At 34.2% G+C, this 14,963-nt stretch overlaps 2 protein-coding genes and 1 long non-coding RNA gene across 6 annotated transcripts in view; 1 reads left to right on the top strand and 2 right to left on the bottom strand.

The window, feature by feature from the left end:
- Positions 1–9,102, bottom strand: part of LOC126915198 (uncharacterized) — a 40,229-nt gene extending 31,127 nt beyond the window's left edge. Inside the window, exon 1 of the mRNA XM_050719649.1 lies at positions 8,558–9,102. The gene's annotated coding sequence lies outside the window, so the exon portion shown is untranslated. The remainder of the gene's footprint in view (positions 1–8,557) is intronic.
- On the bottom strand, positions 1,169–14,705 carry LOC126915199 (ubiquilin-4). 2 transcript variants are annotated; one of them, XM_050719654.1, is made up of 7 exons: positions 14,129–14,705; positions 13,815–14,010; positions 13,390–13,678; positions 12,629–13,297; positions 12,416–12,542; positions 12,215–12,347; positions 1,169–1,227 (listed from the first exon to the last, which is right to left on the bottom strand). In XM_050719654.1, the coding sequence occupies exons 1-7, from the start codon at positions 14,228–14,230 to the stop codon at positions 1,184–1,186; spliced, it is 1,560 nt and encodes a 519-aa protein (XP_050575611.1). In that variant the 5' UTR covers positions 14,231–14,705; the 3' UTR covers positions 1,169–1,183. The 2 variants fall into 2 exon arrangements, with proteins under 2 accessions (XP_050575611.1, XP_050575610.1); XM_050719653.1 differs by lacking the exon at positions 1,169–1,227 and adding an exon at positions 10,133–11,721 and having other exon boundaries at positions 14,129–14,704.
- Positions 2,605–8,576, top strand: LOC126915218 (uncharacterized). Of its 3 annotated transcripts, XR_007710072.1 has the most exons (5): positions 2,607–2,990; positions 3,145–3,655; positions 3,785–4,092; positions 5,922–6,235; positions 8,431–8,576. It is a non-coding gene; the product is annotated as an uncharacterized LOC126915218 (long non-coding RNA). The 3 variants fall into 3 exon arrangements; XR_007710070.1 differs by having other exon boundaries at positions 2,605–2,990; positions 3,145–4,092; XR_007710071.1 differs by having other exon boundaries at positions 2,608–2,990; positions 3,145–3,907.
- Positions 14,706–14,963: the final 258 nt, after the last annotated feature.

Genomic DNA, 14,963 nt, shown 5'->3' with positions numbered 1-14,963 from the left:
CCGTCCGTTATAACAGTATACCATCGCCAAGCTCTTAAAGAGCCAGTTAATAGGAGAGCCGAGCCATCGAATATTTCATTCAAATCAGCGGTAAGAGGATGCTTCTGACTGGCTTTCGCTAGGCCGCCATATTGGTGAAAAAGAAATCGCTGGATAGGACAATAGAGGTTAGATGAGCAATTTACGATACCTATTTGGAGGATGATAGTTGCGCGAAGTGTAATACCAAGAGTAATATCGTGATGATGTTAATACAGCTGGTACAGCAAGTTTGAGGAGAATGGTGATGGGATGAGGTTCAATTCGTGAAAGGGTTGGAAATTATTCATTGAAATTTTAGTGGTAGCAGTTATTTGTTACATTGCTACCAGTGTTGATATCTAAAGATATTTATTAAGAGACTGTCAAGAGAGAAAGATTTAACGTTCCACTAAGAAAGATTAAACAATTAATAATGAGTCCAAAGAAATAATTCCAAATTTCCAACAAATCAAACAAGATTATCAAAATTTTCAATTTTCTTCTATAATTACGCTATCGATGACAAGATAAAAAGAAAAAATGTCGATCGATCAACAGGAGAATCGAATAGAGGAAGATCAGACGAAGAAGAGGTTGAGGTTACATTATCGGCGTGATATCTTGGCGCTTATTTTCTTTAGTCAGGTCCACACACGGTTGGGAAGAACGAGCAGAGCAACGAGTGATGTAAGAGAGATGTACCTACAGGGCGTCTTTTCTTCCTTCTTCTTCTCTTCCACCTTCTCTTCCATCCCTGTTCCTGGCGTCTTCAACCCCCTCCACTTCCACCCTCCTCCAACACCACTACAACCCGACCCGACTGCGTCTCTTCCTTTAACTTTTACGAACAGTTCTCGCTTTCTTTCTGTTTCACGCCAGTCCATTCGAAGGAAGCACCCATCCAGCCCTGGCTCGGTTGAATTTAACGTGGCAGGTGCCTGCTGAATGGACATTGGGCCCCGGTTCTCTTCGTTTCCTCTCCTTCACCATAGCCTTTTCCGTTTCTTTCCTTCCACGATTTCTCTGTTCTCCTCTTCTATCGTTCGCGATCTTCTCAGCTCTTCTCTATCTACCGCTCTATGTCAGCGTTGCCCAACTGTGGGTCCCAACGGACTCGTTACATCTCGTAGTATCGGGTCTGAAACGACGCTAGGTGTTCTGTTTATTCGCTGAATGAGAAATATTTCGACTCTTTGGCGATTAGTGCTGAGCCATAAAGAGACAAAGTTGAGTTAATACAACGAATTATAATATTTAACCTTGTTAATTTACATTATTGAATTCTATCGAATTCGCATTGCGAATTAATTTTAAAGAATTTAAAGAATATACTCAATATCTTTTTCGAGAAGTCCGTTTTATTTTCATAAACATATTCCAACCAGTGAAATGTTCCTTTATATCAATGGATGACTGCAATTTACACATTGTGCCATTCAAAAAGCATTTATTCCAATAGCGACTCCCTTGTAAGTATTAAAAGAGTCCAGAACTATATACTAAAAAAAAGTAACTGTCGTCAAGACCCTTCATGGAATCTAGTGTGATTAAAACCATTCTAGTTTATTACCGTAAATTGCTGTATTAGCGACTCAGGTCACCATTTCTGAGAACCATTTGAGAAGTCACAAAAGTAGAGTCTCGTAAAGTGAACTTGATTACCAGCTGAGCTATATAAACTTCTACTAGTAACCTTGGTTAACAATACAAAAAAATACAAGTACAAGGGAAGAGTTGGAACGATAGCTTCTATCGACCAGATGCCTCGCATAGCAACTTTCTCTGCAGATGTGTATCAATATATCTTGTTTTGCAACAGTTTAAAGAAATGTATTAGGTTATTCGAAAATATATAAATATATAAAAACGAAGTATCTCCACTTTGGCAATAATGACCCCTAGTTCAATGTCGGTAAGTGGGGCAGTACGAATGTTGTGAGTTGTGAGCCACTTGCGCGGTTGGTAGAGGCACGCGATGCACACAAATGAAGCGCTCGCACGCATTTGCGAAACACGCTAAACAGATGCTCGTCACGAATGCTTGCTAATATCCGTTTATTTTGCAGGACGAAGAAGCCGAAAATAGATCAAAGCGAGAATATCTGAACGTACTCAGATCACGTGTAACTCTGATCAAGATCATTTCTTCCTCGTTACGATTGGTTTTACTTACCTAATTTCTCTTTTACTTAACGTTTTACTAACTTCTACTGTACTAATACCAATGATTAACCAAGGAAGACGAAATAACACGTTTCACGTTCACTGCCGAGTAACTTCTTAGACATAATAATTCCTTTGTTTAGATTCTCTATATGTACTTTAATGCGTTGATTCGTTTCTGTTAAAAATAAGTTCTATAACTATAATGAAAAAGATATTTGTCATTAAGAAATAAGCAGAGCTTCATTAAGGATCGGTTTGCGTGTTTTTAGTTGTACTTCCTGATGTGTAATTTATGAGATTAGAAGCCAACGAACAAAAGGTTGCACTACATCAAATTCGTTGGCATGCGCAGACGGCCTCTTTGGTTATTGTAGCGCGTGCGTGCACGCGTTGACTTCTCGATGGGACGTCGGGATATGGAAGGCCGCCGCAGTAGAAAAAGAAGTAACGCGAAGGCTCGTCAACGAGAGTGACTCTCTCTGTAAATGATCAGGAGTACGCCGCCGGACAGTTCTTCTTGCCTTTTCGAGCGACCGCTTGCGAAACCGACGTGTCTACCAGTTCCATTGGTTGCGCTGCTATTCTTCTTAATTTTTCCCATTTCAACGAATTTGTTCAAATGGTTTCAAGATTAATTTGAAATTGGGGATGATTCCCGCACCTTAGTTCATTACGGACCAATCTTGCGTTAACGTAACGTTCCATTTGCAATTTTTTTCGACCGATTATCTTAGAATTTACTATTATTTATATCTTCTTTTTACGAATAAGCGAACCTATAGGTGTTTCTTTGAACTAAGAAAGTAAGTAAGTTGTTTTTTTTAGAATTAAATAATAATATACTTATGTAATGAGATTAAGAAACTAATGAAAAGTAGAGTTGATCATTTTGGCTTGTGAGAGGCCCATGTACACAAATACATAGTATAGAAGAAAATATCCTTTTACTCTTTCCAGTTGGAAATGTTGATGCCGAATTGACATCCGATTTGTTGAAGATCGTATATAATACATATGTTAGGAAAGATTTGCGCATAAGACAAGTCGCGGCAAATGTAACGTTCCAGCAGGATGTACGCGTGTGAAGGTATAGTACAGGAATGGCGGGAAAAAGGAAAACTACAAAATTGCCGTGAAGCGACCGCACAAGTCGACGATGAGGCAAGTATCACGTTGGTCTGTAACCCGACGTTTTGCTGGCATTTGCGCCTCTTAAGGCGATCACTTTTCATTCTGCTTCCGTTTCTCTTGCACTCGTTGTCTTGTTCCTTTGCTTCGTTCCCGTATCTTCCGCTTCTATTGCTCTATTTGGCGCCTTTCAAATTGTCCAGAGACGAGCAAGAATATGAATTATACAAATAGAGGTGAAGTGATAAAATGTATTTTTACAGGGATGATTCTTGTTTCGGAATGTTTTCATGGGCAATTTTGTGTTCCTTTTCACATAATCTAAATTGTATCAACCAATGTATGTGCCACAATATGAATTTAAATTCAAATAACTTCATATTTCATAAATGAGATACCATATCTTAGTGGAGAAGGATATCATTAATTAATAAATAATAAAGTTATATTAGTTCGTTGTCGACTGCAGGCCAGTTAGTGAGCAGCTCAAGGTCGGGGCGGTTGTTCGAACCAAGGCCAGATCCCAGTTTCCTCGACTTTTCAACGTTTTATTGGAAACATGAGATGAGCGGACGCAACCGGCGTGTACCTCGTAAATTTGAAACCATTACACTAGCCTCATATTGTATATGGGGTGTCCCAGTAATCATGGGACAACCAGGAAGGGGATGATTCTATACGATAAAACCAGATGAAAATCTAGAATAAGATCTTCTCGCATGGAATTTTGTTTTTAAGAAGATCAACTTAATATCAACAAACGCTACAACAATCCAGGTTTTTAAAGTCTGATATTAAACATTTTGAATTCCGTATCTTCAATTCATTTTCTCAGATAGAATTATCATCTTCGTTATGATTACTGAGACACCTTGTATAAATATCCTTTCTTACTCTTCCCCAACTATTATTTACAACATTTGCATTGGCGGACATATTCAAGCACAGGAAGTATCGAATGGTAATACTCGCTATTCAGCCACAAGGTGGAGTCAAGATGAATACCCTCGTCCAACGATCAGCTCTCATTAACATTTGTTTTTCTACAACAAATACGTAATTGTAAAATGTTGAACGCTATCCACGGTTACTGTAACCAGATACTTGGGCAAAATTTAGTCTCCACTCACGATCCATTCACGAATAATATAATCAATGACTCGATGTTGCACTAATAGTGTAAAAATAGGAGGAAGTACATTATATTATTTTGCGCTAAAAAATATGTGATGTCACGTGATGTCATGTGATATACAAGTTTAGTTAGAGATCATATTACATAGAAAAAAATAATCCAGACTTATTAACTCGTTCGTAAATAATAATACTTATCGATATTCATAATATGTCTTATTTCTCGTATATGTACACATAGGAAGAAGACGCGGCGCGGCAAATTCAAAAATGAAACCAAATGTGAAATACTTTAGAACGTAACTATCTATTGCAACCTCCAATTGTTGATAAAAAATTTAATAGAAGTAATATGTAAATCTTTGATAAAAATAGTAAACAAAAAATATTATATTAGTGGAACATCTCAGCTTTTTCCACAGAAGACATCAAAGAACGCCATACAGTGGACGTAATCGCAACGAATGGATAACCATGATTCCCGCACGTAAAGTTTGTTCACTGGGTTTTCGCCGTTTTCACTATTTCCTAACTCGAAGTCCGCGTCGCGGCAAGTCGTTCCTCGTAACAACGGCGTAAACCCGTCGGTGTGCTTTAGCCTCTTAATAGTCCGACCTTGAGCCAGAACTAAGGAGTGCCTTTGCTACAGCATAACCTTCGTATACCTTCATCAGCAGGGCTCAACCTACGTCTGACAGCATACTTTTGTTTTCTCCGTTCTACGTTAATTGAATCGAGAAATTCTGCTTGTCCTCATTTGATACCTTTTCGCTGTTGTGGATCGTGTCATTTTGCATATATGTCGCTTCACTTATGTTGGAGATTGGGGAATACCGATGAAATTCAGATATGAAGTTTCGACCACATTGAATTTCGGTACCAACATATATTTTTTTATAAATGTTAATAAGTCCACATAAAACTTCATGTATATATATTTTTATGTTCTATCTTTTTTATATATCTCATTTATTTTTTTTATAAAATTGGTGAGTTATCGAAATACGAATTGTTGTATAATTACCTTGAATCATTGATTCAAGCGCAAATTTAAATAGTACACATGTGTTGAAACAGCCCGTACGCTAGCAACAGTTATTCATACTTTCAATTAGGTGACAAGATAAAAGCGCAATGGTATACACGGTGAATGGATCCCGCGTGTCATGTGTTGTTTAATAGAGAGGCTTAGAAGCATCTTTTCCTTCGCGATAATTTTACGGATTACATAACTGATCCTTTAAAAGAACGATAATAAAATTGTAAAAATCTTTAATCTCTAAAACAGATTACCATCATTGCTAGGCAAAGTCAAATCTGTGTAATATTCGTTAAATTTGCTATCCTACGATACGACAAACGTTATACATATCTTCCTAATATATAAGCTATTCCAAATCCTTTTATAAATTTGTAACTTTGTTAAATAGTGATTTGTTTCAGGAAGAAAATAATTGACAATTTCTTTACAGTGTAAATGCTATGTAATCGATATTACCACGAAATCAAATTATCGACATACAGTGAGAGAAATCCCTCAGTCGATAAAACATTCAGAAGAACGCAGAGGATGCAAATGGAGGATGAAAGGGCACGGGAGAAGCGCGTTCCAACAAAAATGGAAGAAACGCCGCGTATGGTCTAGCGCTCGAACGTCCGAAGACAAATTAATCTTCGCCACGATTCAACAGCGTGAGATGGAATGCGTTCGAGGGAGTAACGGGTACAAAATATCTTGCATACACGAATCGCGAGGCCACCTCTTCTCACCGTATCCAGGGACGACGTAAGTCTTCGAAAATCACGGGGAACCATCAATCTCGTTTTTTCTGATATCTTTTGACTATAATAATGTAATTTAATCTGTGCTTAATGCCATATTACGATACTGCGTCTGTATGCGTAAAGGGTGCAGTTACAGAGAATGTAATGTATTCTATAGTAGAATTAAGAAGACGGTTGTTTCTGATAATAAGCTTTGTAATATATATAGCTTCATACATAAACCCTGTAATTTTGCTATATTATTAACTAAAATAAAACTTCAAAAAATATATGATTAATTTTAAAAAATTTTTAATAAAACAATTACTTGCATAATTGTCATTACACATAACAAAAAATTTAATATTCATGAAAATGTAATCTCTATACTACTTAAAAAGGAAAAAAATAGGTCATTTATGTTTAACACAGATATGAAATATAACAAAGAAAATAAAGTTACAGTAATGACGTAAAGAACAAGCTAATCTCGTATATGATCCCATTATTTATATTTTCCGTGAACCTTCTGTCTAAAGCATCTGCTTATCGCATAAATAGAATTCTCTAACTCTTTTCAAAATTCTATCCTTTTACTATTAATCGATCACACTTGCGTGAGTTGTGGCATAAATTTATTCAACGTATTTATCGATAAATAATATAAAAGGTGTAATTTAATATTAACTACAATCTTAAAAGCTGATTATAAACTTACTTTTAAATGTTACATAATTTTATTTCGATTATTTTAAATCATCTTAAAAGTATAGGATTATCCACCATTTTAAAAATCCTAAAAGTTTGTAAAAATCGAATAGTACCATGTGATGATGTATCGCTTAAAGAAATTAAATCACTGTTCAAATTACACTTAAAAGTGTGAAGATAATATATTTAACAATCTTAAACATTGGTATTTCATTCAGTACCTCATAGTGCATATTTTTTTACTAAATACACTGATCTTGATGCCTAATTATATACAAGCATATCTTTTAAAATTTCAAGCAAGTACACCAATTTATAAAATTGGAAAGACATTTTATTAATGTTCATAAATCTTTGTGAATCATCTGACGATTATTTTAAAATGGATATCTGAAACCTGTTTTAGCAATGCTTTTTAAATAACCGCTATTTGTTTAAATATTGAAATGATGGATTATTCAATAGTTGTCAGCTAGTTTTTCTTCTTTTTTATAATAAAAAAGGAAAACATTAATTAATGAATTATTCAAAAAATGAATCGATCGTTAATTTCTATCACAACATTTTTATAACTTTGCGTATGAATAATAAAGTATCTTTGAGATGCACTATATCTTTCAAGTTTTTTCGTCAAGCAGTTGGCGCGTAACGTATTTATCGATCGTATCTCTACAAACGTAACGTTACTTTTCTTTTCATTACAACGATGGTATGTTTCAAGCGAAACTCGTTTGTAGTTATATGCACACAACACAATACATAACACAAATAAAAAAAGTTCAATGAAAATAAAATCCAAATATGCAGATTAAAATTACTAACTATAAGATTTAAATTAAGAAGAACAGTGATAAACATATCTACATTTTGATCACGCGACAATTTCCGACATGTTACTATTGGGTTATAACATACATTAGTCTCGTTTTCTTCGTTTACAAACAAAGATAAAACCATGACCAATTTACGTTATAACCTAATATTTTCATTTTTGTGTTTACATAGACACAATTCCAAACATCGTGTAACAACAGGTTGTATCGTTATTATGCTATCTGAAGTAGACACGCAAATATACATCCTCGTTCATAAATATTAAGACGCTTACAAAAAATTAGGTGAACCCGAATAATCATTACGAAGTTATTATTATTATTATTATTATTATTATTATTATTATTATTATTATTATATTATTATTATATAAGTTATTATTATTTGTTTCGTATTAGATTTAGATTTTAATAAAAAATTCCTGTCTAATTTTATTTAAAAACTTTTCTATCTCAATCGACAGATTCTGAAACAAATTCATTATTTTAACATAACTATTTTCACTGGTTGACATAATCGAATACTGCCTTACGTGCAAAACCAGCAAATGTCCTAATAGTTATGAATGGGGATATCCAATATCAATTATAACTGGCAAATTTTTGTAAATACTATCATATGCCTCGTATGATTTCATTTGCAAATCGAAACATAAAATTAACTATATTTCAGTAACCAAAAGATATTATCGCAGCACAAGGAGGATTTGGAAGAAAGCGCGAAATAGGGAGAGAAAAGAAAAAGGGCCTATGAAGATCCGTCCCTGGCCTCGGCGAAACCGGGCGGGCTGCTAACTCACCTCGTGCCACATTCCGCTGGCTCTGCCAACGTTTTCGAAGACGAGAATGCACCGTGTTGGGCCTGACCACCACCTTTTGCACCAAACAAACCATACACCTACACCACCCGACACTACTCGCTTCAATTTTCGAAAATTCAAATGAACACGTGAGAGGTTCAGCGGGCTGGCATGCCCGCGACGCGATTCGTCCGCGCTGCCCGCGCGCAGACTCCGACGAGGGTTCTTCACATACCACAAGTAAATATCAATCCGATGATCGCGTTGTGTGTCTCGAATCGAGATCACTGAGATTACGTTGAAAAACCGGCGTTATATACACACTTCGCGATAATACACTCTTCTATGTGAACCGTGCGACCGATCAACACAGACTGAATCGCCGCCGCGCCAACCGACTGATCATAGTACAGTGCAGTTCGCAAGCGACAAAGGGAGGGGATGCGCAGATCGTACGTTTATGTTTATAGTGGCTCACCAAAGTATTTGAACATTTATAGAAATATTTTATAGATATATAATATATTATGGGTATTTTATGTAAATACTTAATTTATAAGATCATGGAAGGGGGAAAATTATGATAAATCGTATTTCTACCTTTTACGGGAAAACCATTTCAAAATTTTATTACACTGCCGATTAAACCGAAAATTATGTTTACAACCTCTTGAACATTTTAAAAATATTGAGAACTTCATATTATGTATGTCACATGAAATATTTTACATACAGAAATTTAATTATGGTCATGTCTCATTATAATTTGAATACTTTCGTGAGCTGCTATTTGCGGTTGAATCCTAAAATACTAGTTTTAAGGAGGATCATTATTTTAAAAATTACATCATATATATGTAGATAGATTCGTACAGTTTACTTGAACATTCATGTTTTATGATCTACTCATATGCATCGTTAGAATCTCGATTAACAGAATAGGTCGTAGTGCTTTGGGTTAAGTTCAATTAATATTGACATGGATTAAGGAATACGTTGCATGATACAAGCAAATTGGCGCGCTGTAAGACTGGATGTGCAAGACAGGTCGGTATTTTGATAATGACTTTACCGACCAAAGTCTGTATACATTTTCGGTCTGGTTTCAAATTTTATCAATATAATCGTATTTCTTTACAATGATAATGAAATTTTAAAATGTTTTATATAACACATAATATATACATACATAAATGTTTTTTATAGTAAGCATTCAAATTCTTTGGCAATCTTACTTTTGATAGTTTAATGGAGGGATATTGAAATGAATATTTATTACTGTTAATTTTTGAGAAAAAATAACAAATATCTTTTTATAGAAAGTAATAAGAAATTATTTAAAGCGTAATAGCAATATTTTTTGTAAAAAAGGGGGATAGTAAAATAATAATGAATCCCGTTATTCTGGTAAAAGATTACTAAAATGTGAATTCGATTTAAAATGTATATTTTACATAGGTTCCAGTCTATGTTATTCCTAAACATATGTTTTATATTCGTATATCATCCACTCACGTGTATTGCTAAAGTAATCGAATAATACCTTTAGATATACCTTCATACTTAAAAACTGAGTTAATATGAATGAAACATAATTTTTATTTTGTGATATAATCGCTTGTACAGAATATCTTGTTTAGTGAAGATTTACTGAATACAGATAAAACTTTATTATAATGCGCATAAGTATTTATGTAATCATACATCAATCGAAAATATTAAAATTATAACTGCGTTTCATTTCTTTTTCCTTCGATAATGATAATTTATAACATTATCTATGTTCTTTTCTTCCTTCGTACGTCCTTAAACCTAACCGATGATTACATTTCCAATTTAACACATTTACATGTAATATTTTTTTCGTTTATAATCCATCTTTTTTCTCGCGCGTTTCTCTATAAACAACCTACACCATAAAATTCTCGATCATCACGCTACAAATCTCTAAATTTATATCTTAAGGACATGTAATGCGTAGTACATTTTTTTACTTTTCTTTTCTTTTTTTTTTTGTTGTTTTTTAATAACATAAAAACTAAAGAGAAAGAAAACAAAAAAGACAAAGAGAGAAGGGGGGGAAAAAAAGAAAAACAATGTGCGTCGGCATAAAGAGGTAAAAATAAGGAAAAGAATGTGTTCTTCTTCCGCTTATCGCCGTACATACAAAACTTACATGGAAAACACTAATGGATCACCGAACACTTTCTCCTTTAAGCAGAAAGAATAAATTGTGTTACGAATTTATTCGTTAGCTCGAGGTTCTCGATTTTTTGCGTTTGAATAAGTCATTTATTATTATACATCGAATGTTACTCAGCAATCAATAATTAGCCCATAGCCATTTTTGTATGACGAACATGCCTGTATATGACAACATATCTTTTTGTATATGACAAACATATGAACGTTTCATGCAATACATTTACTAATATGATTATTACGTACATTTAAGCAAAAAAAATGACTCTTTTTCTCCTTCTGAAATTTACAATCGACTGATCAAAGCCAGAAGCATATTTATTTTAACGGCAATCTATTTTCCATGCAGGTTCCACTGTTTCTAAGAAACACCATAAATGTACAATATAACAAAGAAGAAGGGTAGGTCCTTCGTATTACGATCTAATATAACTTTTTCTCTCGCTTTCTCGCTCGCTCTCACGCTCTCTTTCGCGCGCGCGCTCTCTCTCTCTCTCTCTCTCTCTTGAATATCTGATAAACAAATTTACACCGACGAAATACATTAACAGAGCTATCTAGTACTTAGAGCACATCGAGAAATACAGAATACAGAATTAAACTAGAAAATTTCAAGAGTGAAATATATCGTGTAACAAGTTAAACATTTAGATACCAGTACTTATATCCACCAAATATGATAAAAGTACCAATCAAAAATAAAAAATGCATATTAAACGAGTCGGTAGCGTGTATTCTGTCAAGAGTTGGGGTAGAAGTTTATAATTGTTTTTTTCCTTTTCTGACAGTCAGTTACCTCAAATATCTCTCACTACGCCTGTTGTAAGAGGTAAATAAGGAATAGATTAGAAATAGTAATGGAATAACAGTATTGCATATTGGTGGTTAGCTCATAGACACTTGTCCGTTAGACAGTAGTCGTTCAACAGCAGCATTTATATCTCCGAATGTGGCGATTAGTGCTGAAAATAACATTCATAAAATAACATATATTATATATTATGTTAGTATAAACTGTATGCTATATACTAATATATATTTTATACTTCTATCAATACGTTTTGTCATGTGGGTTATTAATAGCCTATCCCAATTAGCAAAAATAAAATAAAATTAAAGTACAAGAATTCTAACGCATGTGCTACTTTTCTCTGATTAAATATTCTAATGTATTTTTTTCACTCGCGAATTAGAAATTCTGAAGAAATGCTTACCTTTCTCTGAGCATAGAATATATTAATATAAGCTGATTAACCAAGTGAAGATCAAATTTCTTTACTCTACTTCATTGAAATAAATATATATATGACTGTTTGATTGAACTATAATAAAAATCCATACAACTGAGATACAATTCCTTAGAAAAACATGCCGATATCGTTAAAGATATATGTAAATATTTAGTATTCGAAATAATGATTGTGGAAAGTTAGAAAAAAATAGGCATATCGTTACCTTGTAAATTAGCCTCTCTATTAACAAAACCCATAGCTGTAAGTTGTTCTAATTGCGCTCTGTAACGTTCTTCCGGTGGGGGAACAGGTTGACCATCCACCTCTACACCTTGGTTTAATGCCATTGCCGATACCTGTCAAAAATAAAATTAGTAACCAGTTCCTGCCATATTTATCATTCGTAACCATGCGAAATGTTTACCATGCGTGCCATAAATTGGGAGAATGCGTCTTGTTGATTCGTATCTGATGACTCCGTCGCCGGCGGCGTTGGATTTGTTGTACCTCCACTAGGTGTTGTAGTCGTAGGCGGTACAGTCAAACCCATACTAAAAATTATACGTTAATCAATATTTAAACATATCTAATATGATATAAAATTGTATATAACACACTTATGTTACTAAAAACCTACTTTTCAACAAGATCTGGAGCAACAGTACGTAACTGTTCCATGCCTTGTTGAATTTGCATGATAGCAGCTAAAGCATCCGGATTAGTAACAACATTTTGAATTTGAGGATTTTGCATTTGTTGTATAAATGCTGGCATCATAGCTCTCATCTGTTCTTGCATCTGAGGATTTCCTCGAAGAAAAGGATTAGCAGAAATCATCCTATTGGCCATAGCTGGATCTGCTGCCAAAGCTTCTAACATAGACCTTGTATATGGAGCATTTAACATGTTTCGTATCAGCTGTGGATTTTCCATCATTTGAGCTGCAAGACTTTGCATTCCTGGTGAATTTAAAAGTCCTCTCCCTTGCTGCTGTTGTTGCTGTTGTGGTTGCTGATTTGAAGAATCACTTTGATTCTGAGACCAAGGATTTGGCAATGGATCTCTATTTTCTTGGCCTTGCTGTGGATTATTCTGACTATCTTCGCTACTATTATTTTGCACTAGCGCCGCAAAAGGATTTTGCTCATTGGCTGCTGCAGCAAACATAGGCTCCTGAATATCACGGTACATGCGACGAAGTGCACTATATCCGCCAGGAATACTTTCTAAATTAGATATAGCTCTGTCATGGGAACGCATTAATTCTTGGAGCATTGATGGATTACGTGCCAACTCTATTGTTTGTCTAAAAAGGCATATAATGTGAGTATTATATATATTTATAAGATAAATCTCATTAACTAAAACCTGTTATATTTTGAATGGTTTCATTCTCACCTTAATAATTCAGGATTATTCAACATATGACTAATTTCTGGATTACTTTGCATCAATTCTCGCATTTGTGGATTGGCTGCAACCAAATTGCGCATGCTTTCTGTGTCATTCATTAAACTTTGTACCAATGGGTGATTAAGTACTTGATGCAGTGCTTCTGGATTTAACAATAACTCGCGTTGCATACGTTGTTGTAAATCTATAAAGTTAGTGGACCCTGAACCAAGTGAGGCTAGACCTACAAGTCCTCCTAAACTTCCCAATCCAAAAGGACTAGCATTTATGTCAGCTATATGAACCAAAATAAACAAGAAAATATATATATATATATATTAATAAGAATAACACAATAATAATTGAAGAATACAGTTACAACTAAGTTGAAACTAAATATTTCTCAGTGCTTGATCCATATACTTTTATACCTTGTGATCGTTGAGGTGTAGAATCTTGACTCTGATTAGTAGGAGTACGTGGTGCCTTGATAACCAGATGCACCGTTAAACCATCTTTTACATTATGTGTACTCAGAGTTTCGTGATCTTTCATAATCTTTCCAGCAAAGATTAGGCATAATTGTTCTGTTTGAGCGTTGAACTTCTTCGAAATTGCTTCTTTGAACTAAAAATTTTAAAAAGAAATAATTATTAGAGCTAACCCAACAATGACAAATTATGTTATTTAAGTTGGAAAATTAATTCCTGATGAAATTACAGAGATATAAAATCGAAAATCTTACATCTTTAATACTCGCATCCTCTTCGATCTCAACGGTTTGTTTTTCTTTTGGCGTTTTGACGTTAACAGTAATTTTCTTTCGAGTATCCTGGCCTTCTGCCATCTTGAATCGGTAGATGACTCGTTACTTTCGACGCTTTCGATTCTCCCTCGTCGAGGGCCAATTGCGCACCACTTTTCTTGAATACTTTAACCCTTTTTTTGCACCACGGGAATTTCTTTTGCGAACCGATTCCCGAAAGAACTACGCTAAATTTTGTTCACAAGTTATTCCAAAAAACTATAAAGATCACATAGAAGGGTCAACTTGAGCGACTATTCTATGAACCATAACGTACAAAACGATGAAAAGTACACGATATGTCAAGCACCCGTATATAATTTCGTTAAGCATTAAAACATACCGTATTTATCGAGAAAATAATTCTATCGTTTCGTTAAATGATCTCTATATAAATATATAGATGATAAAGTAACAATCTTACTGGAAAATATATCGTCTTATTTGTAAAAAATCACGAATCGCTGTGTTAAGAGGTTATGTTGCGTTGCCACTACCGTAACTTTAAAATACTAACATAAGCTTGATTATGTGTCACTTCAGTGTTAAATACTACCAGATATGTATATATTGTATCACCAGTAAGGAATGATGTATTTTACGAAAAAAATTGTGAAATCTGGAAGTACTCACATTCTAACAATAACTTGATAAGACATATATTTCACAAAATTATTATTAAAATCATTAATACATGAAATTTATTAACTAAATATTTATCAATTAGTTTAGAAGATTGTTTTACACAGTATTGTAGATGTAATATTTCGATAAT

This window comes from Bombus affinis, chromosome 4, assembly GCF_024516045.1.
Source record: "Bombus affinis isolate iyBomAffi1 chromosome 4, iyBomAffi1.2, whole genome shotgun sequence".
Lineage (NCBI taxonomy): Eukaryota > Metazoa > Arthropoda > Insecta > Hymenoptera > Apidae > Bombus > Bombus affinis.
Note: the sequence above shows the minus strand (reverse complement) of the source record. Positions and strands in the feature narration are given on the sequence as shown.